This window comes from Chlamydotis macqueenii, chromosome 18, assembly GCF_036417535.1.
Source record: "Chlamydotis macqueenii isolate bChlMac1 chromosome 18, bChlMac1.mat, whole genome shotgun sequence".
In the NCBI taxonomy this organism is placed as follows: domain Eukaryota; kingdom Metazoa; phylum Chordata; class Aves; order Otidiformes; family Otididae; genus Chlamydotis; species Chlamydotis macqueenii.
The window spans coordinates 6,855,408-6,870,546 of NC_141573.1; the positions used below are offsets into that span (position 1 = coordinate 6,855,408).

Genomic DNA, 15,139 nt, shown 5'->3' on the forward strand with positions numbered 1-15,139 from the left:
ACTCATTCTCCCTAATGGGTTATTAAAAAGGGATAAATAATGGGAAGAATTTTATGTAATTTGTATTCCTGGAGTGCTCCTTAACAGCCCAAAGGAAAGTTTTAGGGTGCATGATGAGACGTGTGTCAAGATGGAAAATGCGAGGTACGTGGGGACTTCCCACCCCCCTCCCCAGCACCAAACCCCACGTCTGGAGGGCAGGAAGCGTCCCCTCTGAAACACCACGTGCCAGACTCAGTACGGTGCAGGCAAGCATCTCACAGCCAGGGCTGCCGCCCGTTACCTGTTCTTGCACTCCCAGTTTGCCTTTCTGGATGGAAAAGGGGTTATGAGAGAACAGGGAGTTAAAATCCTTTTGGGAAACAAGGGTACGTCAGGATGGACCAGACTGTATGATGGCTAAACCAGCCTGTCCCGAAGGGGACTGACACACTGGGATACGATGGGAAAGGACTTCTGTGCTGAAGGAAAAGCCAGACTTCTTGGAAAGGACAGAAAGGGAAGGGAGTGGTAAAAAGAAGGATGAGGTTGGCAAGAAGAGTAAGGTTTGGATTGTGCTGCCCTTCAGAGATCCACGGGTTCCTCAGGCCTAAACGGGACCATTTCACATCCTGACCTGTGCCGGGACGCAGCATCTCGCCGGTGATCCCAGCATCCTGGCCAGCCTTTCTGGGACACAGCACAGTGCAGCTGCCACCGTCCTACCAAGCACGAGGCTCCCCCCACACGTGTCCACAAACTGGCTTGATTCCAGGTCCCTTCGCTCCTGGGCACCCGGGATGACAGAGGGAGCGCTTGGCAGGCGTGCCCAGAGGTCAGCATCACCGTCCGCATCCCTAGGGAGGTTCCTGGGATTTGACCACGCTGGGAGGGGGCTATAACAGTGGCAGGCATCCAAAAAGTGGTCGGGCTGGAGCCACATCAGCTGCCTGGAAGCACTCACTTTAATTTACCTGGCTCCCCCAGAGAAGGAAGGGACTTAAAATCAAGGCTGATTCGACAATGAGGACGACAAAAAAAGAAAGAAAGAAAGAAAGATAAAAAAAGAAACAAACCTCAAAACATCCAAACAACCCCCAAAAGAACAACAGCTACTACAATGAGAACAGCACCACGGTGTGTGACCACGAGAGAGACAACCACGGCGGGCGGTGGGACGTGCTGGGTACGTACCCCCAGGTCAACAGGCAGCTGAATACAGCTTAACTGCCCGCCCGCGTCTTCGCGCTTGGAGATCTCCTGAAGGAGAAACGGGGGAGGGAGGGGGGAGCAAGGGGAAGGGGCGGTTCAATTTTCACAGTTTCAACAGCAGGATTGAATGGGGAATCAAAAAAGTAAAACGCATGAGAAAAGGCAGGGAAGGAGAGGGGAAGGGGAGAAGGGCAGCGTGCGGCTGCGATGCAGAGCCGGGCTGGGGCACCGACCCCGCTCAGCGCAGGGAAGGGCTGGAAGATCTCAGATGGAGCACAGCCCTTCGAAGGGACCAGCCTTACCTTTAAATTAAGTGTTTTGAACAGAGTTTGCTTCAGCTCTTAAGTGGTAATTGTGCTAATGAAACACCAGCTAATTATTGAAAACATGTTTGTTTTTTTTTTTTGCAGCTGCATAATAGGATCTTTATTTATTATGCCTCCATTAAGCAGCAATGGAGGCTTTTAACAAATATTTGATTAACACGATATCGGTCCTCTTACAGCCAGGTGAAATGCCTAATTTAAGGAAAGCCACCAGCACCTGCCATGAGCTCAGATCCCTCCTCACCCCCATTAGTGCAGACACCCCTTTAAATCAGCAGGGTGCCCAAACGTGGCAGGGGGACAAAGTCCCATCCCAGGGGGGCTTTGCTGCACGAGTGGGCCCAGCATCTCTTCACAGCACCAGAAGTCAGTCTTTCCCTACACACGTCATTTTTCACCTCATCACGTTCCCCCTCCTCAGGGGTGGCTCTCCCAACACTCCTCAGCACATTTTGGCAGCACAGCCGTGCCCGGTCCCATCCCGCGGGGCTGTGGGAGGTTACGCACTGCAGCAGGAGGGCACGGGCTGTCCCACCGGCTTAACTGCTCGCCTACAGGGAAATGAATCTTTCCTTTGGTTGCTACATTGGGATGCAAAACTCATCCCGCTCCAGGCTGGGATGAAGAGTTTAAGAAAGACCCATCAGCTTTGGGATCTGGATGTCTGGACAGCAGCGTCTTGCTAGCGATGTAACGGACACTTAATTTAAAGTCTTTGGTTGTAACAGAGAGAGACGTGGAGAAGCCATCGAAAGACAAAACATGGAAACACTTTTCCTTCACAAGGAAAATTCCACTAAAACCGATAGGAGTGGAAAAGGTAAGGGATGCAAGAAAAACGCCATCCAAAGTCCCTACTGCAGCAGAAGGGACTGTGCCCTCTGGCTGAAGCCCAGAAGTTGTCCAGGTCCATATTTCTCCAAGGATGCTACAGCCAGAGAGCAGGTAATGTCCTCCTGCAGAGAAAAAGATGGAGGGGCTGGAGGACCTGGGTACCAGGGAGAGAGAGGGGCAGAAAGGTGGTGAAGAAACCAACTGACAAGTGAGGATGGCCAGGGACAAGGGGACACAAAACCAGGAGGATTACCAATGGAAGAATCCGCTTTGGAGATTATATTGTTAGGAAAACCCTCGGGAGAGGAGCTTTATGCCCGACAAAGAGGAGTCATTGTTTGCTTCAGAGAGAAGTCCCCAGGGCGGGGACTCGAGAGGTCAGGCAGTGATTTCAAATTAGCAGCTCGATCAAACGGAGTCCCCTGCTCACCTTCCCCAGGCTTGAGTTCAATCGGAGAACGCACGGTCAAAAATAACCACGTTGCAAAAAGCCCCGTGTGCAAGAGAGAAGCAGGTTACCAAATAAAAAGAAATGAAGGGAAAAAAAAGGAAAAAAAAAAAAAGAAACTCAACCCCGCAAAATATATTGTTCTGTATTTAAAGTTTGGAACAGGTCCTTTTTGTTTCTCTACTGCTTATATATGTCTGCTGCCTAGCAACCGGGGCTGCAAAGCCATGCACTAAAATTAACGAGGTGCTTGCAGATTGAGGAAAGGCACTCAAGGACCAGGGAGATAACGGCAGCAGCCCCGGGATTGTGTTTCAGCCCAGAAACCTGAAGCTGAATGGAAAAAAAAAAAAACAAAAAAAACCCACCCAACTCAGAAGAAGGGTCAAGTGCAGTCACAGGAGGGAGATGCTGAGGTTTGTTTACAGCGAGAGATGATCTCTCCACCAATTCTGCTTAGGAGTGGATCCTTTGTGTGCTGGCCAGCAAAAGCCAGAATAGGATCTTTTTGCAAAGCTACACGCCAGCAAAGCTGAACAAATATAAAACTGCGAGGCCAGACCTGGCTCCTGACCTCCAGCAGATATTTGCTCCCTGTCTGCGGTAGGAAACCTGGGTTGAGCCAAGGGATCTCTTGATCCCATTGCAATTTACTGGAAGAGCGTGGAGAACTTGGAATAACAAGGAGATGGAAGGAAGATTATGATTAAAATGCCTTCAAAGCCTGAGATATAAAACAGCACTGTAATCAGAGTCACAAATTAGGGAAATCCGGTGCGAGTTCACTGGAATTGCGTGGTTGGGCAGAGCTGGGCAGAGGGGTTCGACCTTTGGAGGCTGCACTGGAGCCTGGTCCCTGCACTCGCCTCTCAATACCGGCACGAGCATCACTGGCTTCAGGTTGCCTCAGTTCTTTCCTGAATCAGAAGTCACTCCCTGGATTATGTTGTTAAGGTCGGTTTTGGGTTTTTTTTTTTTTTCACCCTGCACTTAAAGCTCGGTTGCAGCTTAGGTGGAAATCCTGGAGCTGGCTGGGACCAGCCCACTGCTGCCTTGGCAGAAGAGAAGCAGGGGCAGGCGATGGGGCAGCCCTGCTGCAAAAACCAGCTGAAAGCAAATTCAGGGGGTGCTGCAGGCGGCTCTGGCTCCAGGGAAGACGTACCCTCAAGGACACGGTTATCGGAGTAAAATCGCTGCGCATGAGTTTATGGGGAGTTACGCCATGGCACCAGCTGGCCGCAAAGCGAGCGCGGGATAAATTGCTGCCCAGGGAAACAGGCGTTCAGGAGCGGGAGCATGCTGGCAGGCGAGCACGGGGATGCTCTAGCATGAAAAACCAGGCTGAGCCAAGGACCAGAGGTGTCAGCCTCCCTCAAGGACCAAGGGTTGGGAAAGGGGCCGCTGCGTTGAAAGGCTGCGTCCTTTTCTCTAAAGAAGCAGGTGCAGCAGGTGATCTTGCACCTCGGTGACCTTCAGAGAATCAATTTGCTAGACTGAGCAGACAAAGATGTGGTTTCGAAGCCGTCATCGCAAGCAGACAAGGAGCTTTTTACCTCTTCTCGCTCGGGCAAGGGAACATTGCGCTATTCAGGAGAAACCTGGCAGTGACCTTCCCTTCAGCTGAATGGCAGCGGGGGAATTTACAGACAGAAACAGCTACAACAATAACAATTAAAAAAGAAAAGCACTAACGTGGAGAGAGACGATACAAAAAATAATAAAAAAAAAAGGTCGTCTTGCTGTCTCCTGGTACGACTCCATTAATTTAACTCTAAACTGCGCTCCAGAAATAATAGCAATAATAAAAATGGTTCTGTGCGTAGCTATTCATAGGGTGGTAGGATGTTATGATACACCAGCAACAAATCTTAAACAATATTTAGTCATCCCAGAATGCTTAGAAAAATCAGAGATAGCATGCAAAAGTACAACCTATACAAACAGCTCCCAGGGAGCAGTTTTAGGTTAAATTCACTTCTCCAACCCTCTGGGCAGGGTGTAAAGGCCCCCTCCCCTCCCCGATGTTCTTGGACAGTCGGACAATTTTTCCAGAGTGTGGGCATCCTCTCTGAGGATTAGGTGACATGCTTACTCGCTCCGAGTTGGACAGTTGGGAAGGCAGCAGGATGAAAAAAAAAAAAAAAAAGGTTGAATTCAAACCCAAGTGCCCCCTTGCCTTTCCCTAAAAGCCTCCAGCAACCCGGGAGGTCTCATGGAAGTTCCCAGCCTAAGGAAACAGATGGCAGAGACCAGAAATCACGTACTTTAAAATGTGCACAGGGCTGGAAAGGGGAAGAGCTCCGTGAATGCATACCATCAAAAAAAGATAATCACGTCACTAATCTCTTACCAGCGTGCGTAAATTTTCAGGAGGGGCTTTTAATCTGGCTGACAAACACGGTGAGAACTGTTTCAAAGACTCTGTCATCGCAGCGATCCCATCCGCAGTGCCTGACTCACCGCCGAATTCCCACTCCTGCATTAATGCTAACAATGCTTTTCATTTAAGCCCTTCATTTAGAGGGCTTGCTGTATTAAACTGCACCGCGGATAAGAAAAGGAAGGAAGAAGAAAAACAGAAAGATGACCTAATATTTTCTCCCACTTTTGGCATGTACCACTCCTGTAAACATATTGCTCAGAAATCACATTCCAGGATCTGGAAGCCCTGAAACTTTAGAAGAAAGGAAAGGCACGAGCATGAGGACATTACCTCCGTCTGGAAACCCTCTACCAGGATGGCCACCAGCAGGTTAAAGAGAACGTAATTCCCAAACGTCATGAGAGCGATGAAGTAGAGAGCAGCCCAGGAGGAGGTTGATGCCATGCCGTTGTAGAGGACCTTGTTCCAGTCTTCTTGGGTCAAAATCTGCAGAGGAAGGGTATCAGGAAAATAGAGATACTGGACAACTGTGGGCAGTTTTTTCCCAAACCTGGTATCTGTTCTCTGGATGAGCCAAACAAGCATCCCGCTTTTGGGGTATCCACCATAGCGATGACCACAGGAGGATAAACCTGTCCCAAGCCATCTTATGAGCCACCGAAGAGACAGGACCAAAGCGACCATGACTCCATGCTTCTGGTAAGGACCCTGCCCAATCTGCCCGGACTCCCACCCACACCAAGGGACACGTTCAGCCGCAAGGGACTGAATGTTGCATGGGTCAGACCTTTCCTTTGGTGGGCCAGAACAGCCAACAGCCCTTCACAGATCCAGCAGTTACAGAGCTCAGAGCTGCTAGAACAAAAAACTGCACGTATCAAATATGGGCTTAAAACAGATTCTGTTCTTTGTTGAGATATCACTGCAAATGGTCCTGATCCCCTCCTCTCCGTCGCCACCATCTACACTTACTTTCACTCACCCAGCCCCTACCCTGTAAAGGCAAGAGCACCTACCTCAATAGCCCCTCCTCATTAGCTTTTGATTTATTCTGGAAAATGGTCTGAAAACCCGTGTTCCTGCACGTGTGGTTTTGGGTTGTCTCCCTTCCACAGCAAGGAGCTTCACTAAGCTCTGTCGGATGCTTTGGAAAACAACCCCCGCCCCTACAGCCCCAAAATATACATAAGTTGTGGCATTTTCCATTTTGTACCTGGAAAACGGTGACGATGGCCCAGAGCAAGGAGTCAAAGTTCTTCCTGTCGGGCAGCGTGTCACCATCTCGCTCCGAAGCAAACTTACAGCCAAAGAGGTGCATCCCCAGGATGCTGCACGGGAGGGAAAGCAGGGGTTCAATAAGAGACGACGTTGGGCTCCTATTAAAGACTAATAACCGTACAGCAGGGCTGACTGTGTCTCCTGATTTCACCTGGGCAATTCTTATTTTTTTGATAAAAGATGAATCATTCATTCCCTGAAAAACATGCCTCAAGATCACGCAAACCAGTTGTGAATTTAGGTCAAATCTGTCAGAGTTTCAACCAAAAAGTATGCCTGCTCCTTCCCTTTCTTCTGCTTTGTTTTTTTTTTCTCAAGTCAAAACATTTTGTTTCAACATTTTCTAAACAAAATGCTTTGACTTTCTGGTTTGCAATGACACATTTTCAGCAAAATATGCTTAAATTGAATTAGGAAGACAAAAAGAGTTTCTGTGAAATGCCTGAACGAGAGATATCAGGGGACCCAAAACAACTTTGCCAATTTTGATATGAAAGCAGAATACCTTTCACTGTAGATGAATACTAAAAGAATAATTTGCTTTCCCCTGCTTTCGGCCAGTAACCTGGATAATCAAATTATTTACAGCTCTACTGAGCACCACAGCTACAAATGGTAGTTCTGGAGTGAAACTTGTCACTGGGAGAAGAGACAGTATTCCATGGAAGAGACTGGTTTTCTTCAGCCTTCCCAGTGCCTGGATTGCTGGAACACCAGATTTGGCTGCTACAAGGAGACATGCTCTTCTCAAAATCTAGACTAAAATCCAAAAATTTGGGGCTGTGCCAAGCCCATTTCTAATATTTCCACTGCAGAACCTCACTTCTCAGAAGAAAAGACCATGCAAGAGCACAAGCACCACCACGGTTGATTGTATTTTAGGAACACTGCCCTCTCATTGCCAATATTTTTATCACCAGGCTTTCTGCTGGTCGGTAAGTAATAGGATCACTGTCTTGCTGTGATGTCAAGGAATCATCCAGCTGAAAGATTTTCTTCGTAAATCATCTTGCAAAGACAGTTGTGTCGTTTGACCAGAACTAAGAGAATTTAGGCAAGGCAGCAAGCCATCGCCAGTGCTGTCCAGTGAGGCTGTTCATGGGACTGTCCAGCTCAGCCATGTCCTGGCACGGACTCCTTACATCTCCTCACCTCACCATGGGACCCCACCTTAAAACTCAGAGCAGCCTCAGGACTAAGAATCAGAAGTACTTACCTAAAGATGAAGATGAAGAGCATCAGCAACATACAGAACGTGGCCACGTTGTCCATGGTCTTCATGAGGACTACAAGCTGGCGCTGGAGGGCTGGCATGAAGCGAACCAGCTTCAAAACTCTCATGAGCCGGAAGGTCCGCAGGACCGAGAGCCCCCCGCCTTGCTGGCCCACTATCTCCCACACGCTGAGGGAGAAAAAAAAGGTCATTGTAGGACAAGATGACAAAGCCTAATGCAAAGGTGCGGAGGAGAGGAAGCAAAGGAAGGGTGAAATTCAGAGAGAAGTCGGATGCAAAGCAGGCAGAGACCCACTGCTAATGTCCCCAGTGAGCTGAACACCATCCAGGCTTGCAAAGAACAGAGCCCCACTAGAGTGTCAAAAACACGCCTGCAAATCAGTGGCTGCAGCTGCAGGGGCAATTATAGCCTTTGCACATGCCAAAAAACCAGACAGCTACTCAGGCACTGGTAGTACCATTCGGATCCTAGACTTTCCCAGGACATTAGGACTGATAGCTTTCTACTTGGGCCTCTCTCTAAAATGATCATAAAATAACCCCCAGCTACGTATTAGCAATTGTGTCCAAGTGCATTAATTTACAGCAGAGAAATAAAGTGTCATCGGAAGGTATTTATGCTCACTCTGCATTGCTTTCTGTTTAATTAAACAGCCAAATGAGGGGAAACATGCATAAAGAAAGCTCTAGGTTTGTACCTAATCACCACGATGATCCCATCAAAGATGTTGTATGGATTCTTAATGTAGCCAAAAGGACCATAAACAAGGACTTTCAGCAGCATCTCCAGGGCAAAGAGGCTTGTGAAGACTATATTGCTGATCTCCAGGGCATTGGTAAGCTCCTCTGGCTGGGGAATGAAGAGAAGGAAAGAGCCACGGTAAGCAGCACAGCTCGATATCCAAAATTACACCTGGAAATACAACCAACCCCAGTACCGCAAGTGTAGGAACGCTGATGCTAACGGTACAGCGAGCAAATAGCAATAGCTCACTCAAAGCCCAGGAGAGAGAAGAAAAATACTATCAAAGTATTTAAGGTTTATATACCCGTTGTAAATTGAGCAGGTAAATCCAGACATGGACTTCACATTAATCGCAGCTTTAGTACAACCACAGGAGGTTTTAGTGGCGTGTACTGAGCCTTAACGCTTTCACGTCCTCCAAACCAATTCTCCTTAGGCAGAAGGGATAGTTGGACCGTTTTCTCACATAAATATCCTTTTAGAGCCTGTCTTTTTATTTAGTATCTCATCAAAAGATTTAATCTAAGATTTTCAAATGCAGAGGTTTGTGGTGCTATAACTGGAACGGCTCAAAAAACCTCATTATCAGGAAGCCCTGGATACTGCTACTGAGGAAGGGCCCAAACCTGGCAATTCAGACTAGCGATCTAAAAATAAGAGGTACAAAAACCCTCACAGACAGACTTCCAGTAACCTTGGACCTAAATTAATACCTCTCATGTTTTTCTCACATATTTCACAGAGGGTTCCCAACAATGCCTGCAGACACCCAGCGCTGCGCTTTCCCCGGCGGGTGGGCGGGCATTATTGGAAAACATATGGCCAAAGACAAAAAAAACGGTGTGTAGTCTGTTTGGGATCAGTGAGTGGCACAGACAGGAGCAGAATCTGCGGTACCAGATCCCTTCTCCCCATTTAACCCCAACACACGGCTACAACTGTGTGTTTCTGCTCAAAGGCTTCATTAAAACCAGCAGCCGATGTCCTGCTGGCAGATGGCCGCAGGGTCGTGTTGGCAAGGCCAACGTGCTCCACGGGGCAGCGGCTGGCACAGTTTTTACTAAACACCTTATGCACATCGGCTGCGGGATTCCTCTTAGGGATAGCTGACACTTAATTCACTCAGATACTTTTTAAATACCCACGTGTAACCACTCGTGGCTCACTGGGTGCTGAGGCACTGGCACAGGTTGCCCAGAGAAGCTGTGGATGCCCCATCCCTGGAAGCGTTCAAGGCCAGGTTGGATGCGGCTTTGAGCGACCTGGTCCAGTGGAAGGTGTCCCTGCCCAGGGCAGGGGGGCTGGAACAAGAAGAGCTTTAAGGTCCCTCCTAACCCAAACCATTCTGTGATTCTTATTTCCTTTAGACGCCTGAACATCATAGTGGGTTACAGCCAAATAAGCAGGTTCACGGCAGCTACATCACAAGTAGAAAAGTAATAAAAAAAAGAAAAAAAAAAAAGGGGGGGGGGTGTTGAACGCTTTCTGTACCTCAAACATCCTTGCTGAGTGGCTAGAGTTTGCCAAACACACAGGACATACAGCCCAACCACCGCCTCACTGATGTAGAGCTAAAATACAAATGTTCCAGCTCCCGATATTAAATGCAGCCCTGGTTTAAAATCATACACCTGTGGGAACACTCAGACACAAAGTAATAAATAGGCCGAGAACTTATATGTCAAGCTGCACCTCAGGACAATTTCAAATTGCTGAAAGTCTACATTAGTCACAAAAAAAAATGCCAACTCATTCATGAGTGCCCCAGCGCTGAGGCAGGCTGTGCCGTTATCGTTACCGCAGAGATACCGCTGGAAAGGAAATGTGCTCCTGGAAGCTTTTCTCCTCATCCATCAGCACTGCTAACCCGGGCCCCAAAGGCTGATTTCCACCCCCTGTGACCACGTTGCCAAATCTAATGGGCCCTGCAGGCACAACCCAGTCATGTCCCTCGATGCTTGAGCAGCACCTGGCATCTCCGGCAGCCGCAGCATCCCTTCCCCGCACAGGCTGACATGGAAAACCCCACCAGCCACAGCAGGGATGCTGTGTTTACAGCGTGGATTAACGAGACTTTACACCTTGTAAGCACCTTCTGGTTGCAGATGGTATTTGGATGTAGAAATCTGGATGGGGGACGCTGGCAGGGCACAGCTGGGTGATGTGAGGAGCCATGGGGGTACAGAGCTTCCACTGCAACTCTCCCAGGGCCCCCAGCACACACTGGAAGGACCACAACCCTCTCAGTCTGTGAAACATCACGCCCAGCCCACCTGGTTCACGAGAGCACCCTGGAACTGATGCGGGAGGGCTCTGGGTCAGCCGATGAAGCATGGCAATGCTCAGCACCCACAGCAGTGCCGGATCCATCCATCTCCCCCTGCTTCATCCCAAAAAAAGCCACTTGGCCTCCCACTCCTCCTCCTCCTTTTCCATTTCCCTCGCAGGAAACAGTTTTTAATATTTGAGATGTTGGGTGCAAGAATAAAAATGAAGAGTAGGATCTCCCGAATCAGAGGTGAGAATTTAATATTAAAAAAACATTTAAAAAAATAATCAGAGGTTAGTGGCCAAAATGGGTTGAAGAAAGAAGGGAAAGCTTCCCTGTCACCCAGCCAGGAGAAGAGGAGGGTCTCCAGGGCAGCGACGCGAGGATCTGCTGGAAGTACACCGCAGCCAGATCTGGCTGAAATTGAGGAGTTGTTTTGCTTCAGTAAACAACATATCCCTAAAGAACTGAGACGGGGTGATGCGAATTACTCAGAGGATTTTTGCAGCCGGCTGTGGAGCACTCTCCCCAAAACCCCTCGCTCCTGCTTGAGGGTCCCTGGGGCGGCTTACGAGCCCCCTGCAACAGCTCTGCATCCTTTCAAGGGACCCACGGCCACAGCCAGTCCATGGGGCACCCGTCTGGACCCCTGCCACGAGCACCACCGGGAATGGTTTGTAAAAATAGAGGTGGGCTGGGACGGTGATCCTGCCCAAGGGGACCGCAGCCAGGCAGCGGGGATTCAGACACTTCTGAGAACGCCAGCTACAGGATTAACATGCAGCCATAGAGGCGTACGGATAATAAGACTGTTTATAAGATGCTTCTGCTCTAGAGAAAACACAACCATGTCTGAGACATCTTTCCTTAGACATCATTACAATACAGCAGCAAAGTGGCTTTTTCTCTCCTGTGGGAATTGAAATTGTCATCCCATTCCAAACAGGAACGCAGAGTTTTAGAACTGGCAAATTGAAACACTTTGTGCCCAAAATTCTGAAAGCTCTCCCCTCCATTTCAGTCTCTATTCTCTTATCCATTTGCTCTGTACTGTAAATCAACTGAAATTAAAAAACATAAATAAAAGTCAGCCTGAAGAGGAGCACAGAACTTTTAGTTCCCCAACCATTCAAATGGATGTTTCAAATATCTTAGACAAAGTATTTCAATAAATTTATTTTTTTTGGAAGCTAGTTCACCAAAACCGCTCTCCCCTCCCACGAACAGCTTCAAGTTTGATAAACTGCTGTTTTCTGACAATAACTGTCTAATCAAAACAACATTGACCAGCTCTAGACATAATGTACCTGCGAGAGTCACCGACTCGCAGCACACAACCGGCTCCACGGGTCCCTGCCGGGCATGGAGGAAAAGAGCCGGTAAAATCACACAGCTTTCCCCTCTGAGGGCCACAACACAGAAACCAGAGGAAGGTAGCATCCTTCCTTTGGCTAAATTACATATTTGGAAAACAAACCCCTCCAGGACCCACCCTGGGAAGGGCATCTTGCTGGGAAGCAGAGCCTGAGGTGCAGATCCTGGGGTTTCTTTGCAGCACAAAGCATCCTGCCCATCATCCCGATCACAGCACATCTGCCACAGCCTCAGCTTCTCCATTAAAAGCAGAGTCTGCTAATTCTCTCATCAGTAGCAGCAGTGACTAATTAAAAGGAAAGCATCCTATGATTAAACGAGCAACACCCAGAAAGAGCGAGACACAAGCGCGACTCAGCTGTGGCACGAAATACCAGCTCTTCCGATGAGCCTTCGGCAAATACGGAATTTTGTTTCCAAGACACCTTGCCTTGCTGGACACACAGACGCGGTGCCCTGGATAAATCATTCCCTGTTAGCTCTCTGTTTGTGTAGCGTCGATTTGTTGATGTACCAAACAGCACATCGAGAAGCTGTGGCAGCACAGAAAATAGGAGCAGACAGCGCAGCATCCCTCAAACACCGCGCGGCAAAGGAAGGCAGCGGGGAGGCCAGCCAGGGGCACCCGCCCAGACCTAACCCTGCCTGGCAGGGTGCAATCCGTGGCGGCGAGGAGGGGGTGCTGGCACGGAGCAGGGGTCTGCCGTCGGGGGCGGGAGGAGGCGAGGGGAGATGTCTCCAGGTACCAAATTTTGCCTCAAGGGGTATCTCAGAGTTGGGCCAGCGCCTTGCCCTTTCTCGGCATTCAGAAATAGGCTGTAAGGCATTTCTTTCCTTTTTTAAACTGAGTGGAAGCTCACAAGTGGGGTTTCCAATGGCAGAAGGGACACGCTCCATTTCCATCTGGGCACGAGACAGTGGCACACGCTACTCCTTCCTGTGCACGGAGCTTCAAGGCGTCTGCTGAGCAAACAAGGCCGCAGAGAATGAGTGGGGAAAACGGTGAGGGCAGGGGCTGGGGTCATTAAAAGCCCAAGCCCTGTGCTCCCCAAAGGCTCCTCGCAAGATGAAATGCAACCAAGTGCCCTGGCAGAGGGTGCACAGGGCTTGCAAGGCTTCTACTCCTGCCTTCCTCCAGCCATGGCCCATACAAGTCACAGGCTCTTCATCATCATCATCAGCCCTGCACCCAGCGCCGTGGATCCGTCCGTTCCCATTTCCCCCTTGCCCACGCAGTGAGCTCCAGGCTGCTGCCAAGCCTGGTCTCGCCCAGCCCCCATCCTTGGGGATGTCAGCACAAAAGAGCAGAAGCACCCCAGGGTCTTTCCTCTCTATCTTGCTAACAATAAAAACGAAATAGAAAAAAACCACTCTTATCTCGCCACAGCACAGAGGGAGGGATGGGGTGACCAGCCAGGAGGCAGATCGCTCCTGATGCTGAGGGCTCTGCTTCGCGAGCAGACCTAGAAGACCGTGAAAACTTCGAACCCATTCAAACGGCTGCGGAATAAAACCCTTCTGAAACCATTACCATGGCAACTAAGGAAAAATAACACAGAAAGAAAATACCGACCTCAGCTATTTCACAGGAAACACCAACAACATTTTACTGACTCATCACTTGCAGATTTTTAATATATAGACATAAGAAAAAAATCAAACAGGTCACACAAAGCCTGGATTTTCAACCTGACGCTGCTCCGCTAAGATTCTCTCCTCCCTTTGCCTGAGTGCAGACAGGCACAGAGTCTGCCTCGAAACAGGAGCCAGACCACAAGTCCCGGGGCCAAAACGTAAGAAACGGAAGCTGCTATTAATTAACAAAATGAGGTGCCCTTTTTTTGCCCTCTCCCACGCCCGATTCCCCACCATTTATAGCTCATGGGCCGTGTCCTCAGTCAACCAACGAGCCTTCTGCGTGCCCTGCCCTCATCGCTCCCACCGAGCCACAGCCGTTTGAAACACCACGTCGGTTCCCTCCAGCAAACACAGCTCCTCTCAGCTCCAGAGCCGCTTGCTACTTTATAAATAGAAATTCAATCCATGCATATTTTCAGCGATGACATTCACTGTCTTTGGGGCTCCTTAAAAGGCATCGGGCTTTAGCCCTCAGTCCAGCAGCGCAAACCTGAGCCGCGCTTAATCGGAGCCCGATACACTGATAGGCTTTCTCTGCTCATCCTTTGCCAAATTGACTAAAGGAAACAATTCAGAAAGTCGCAGGATTGCAGCAGTTTTTTGCTCTGCTCCTCCTGGGGCTGGAGATACGGAAAGGGCAGCGTTGCTCACTGCTCGGTGGGCTGGAGGAGGACTGCTGGGAAGTTCAGGATTTATAGGCATTTATTAAAAGGAAATGACTTTGACAGACAAGCAAACAAGTCCAGTTTCATCCCATCACTGCATGGGAAAGGAGGATTTTGTTACGGGCTGAATGGAGGCTGAATATTTCATGCCACGGCAAGTAATGCTGTGAGAAAGGGAGGAAAGCAGCTTTCATTTCAGAGAAATTGGAGCTGTCTGCACAGGAGGAACTCCCACCATTGCTGCTAATCTTCTCACCTTCCACCCGTTCTTCCCCGTTCCGGCTAACAAATGTCCCTTCCCACTCTACACCCGCAGAAGGGAGGAGCCAAGTCCCATGGACATGGCACCTCCTGGCGCAAGACCTTCCTCTCCACCACATCCTTGTTGATCAACCATGGCCAACCGAATTCCCTGGCCCCGACTGTCTGTACGGGGCCATGTACCCAAGCACCTCTGCCTCCTGTCCACCTCAAGCCTGGGGTGCAAAAGGGGGGATAACCCCTGAGCACCATGGAGAACCTCATCAACCAACCCCGAAGGGACCTGCCATGAACTATCCCTGCCCAGGACCATAAACAGGACCTGCAAACCCTGCTCTCCTCCCAAAAGGCCTGAGGCTGGGCTGTCTTTACCACTCCCAGGAGGCACAGCAGATATTCTTGCCTGAACTCCTTATCTCTCTCAGTTTGAGATTTCTGGATTAATATTATCCTAGAAAATGCAAGAAAAACATGAACTGGCTCATCCCTCTGC

General features: G+C 49.3%; 1 protein-coding gene across 1 annotated transcript in view; it reads right to left on the reverse strand.

Annotated features, from left to right (window-relative positions):
* CACNA1G (calcium voltage-gated channel subunit alpha1 G) overlaps positions 1 to 15,139 on the reverse strand; it is a 143,255-nt gene that overhangs the window by 57,325 nt on the left and 70,791 nt on the right. Inside the window, exons 10-13 of the mRNA XM_086762607.1 lie at positions 8,393 to 8,544; positions 7,677 to 7,862; positions 6,396 to 6,510; positions 5,513 to 5,668 (exon numbers count right to left, since the gene is read on the reverse strand). Coding sequence (XP_086618733.1) covers positions 5,513 to 5,668; positions 6,396 to 6,510; positions 7,677 to 7,862; positions 8,393 to 8,544 — 609 coding nt within the window. The remainder of the gene's footprint in view (positions 1 to 5,512; positions 5,669 to 6,395; positions 6,511 to 7,676; positions 7,863 to 8,392; positions 8,545 to 15,139) is intronic.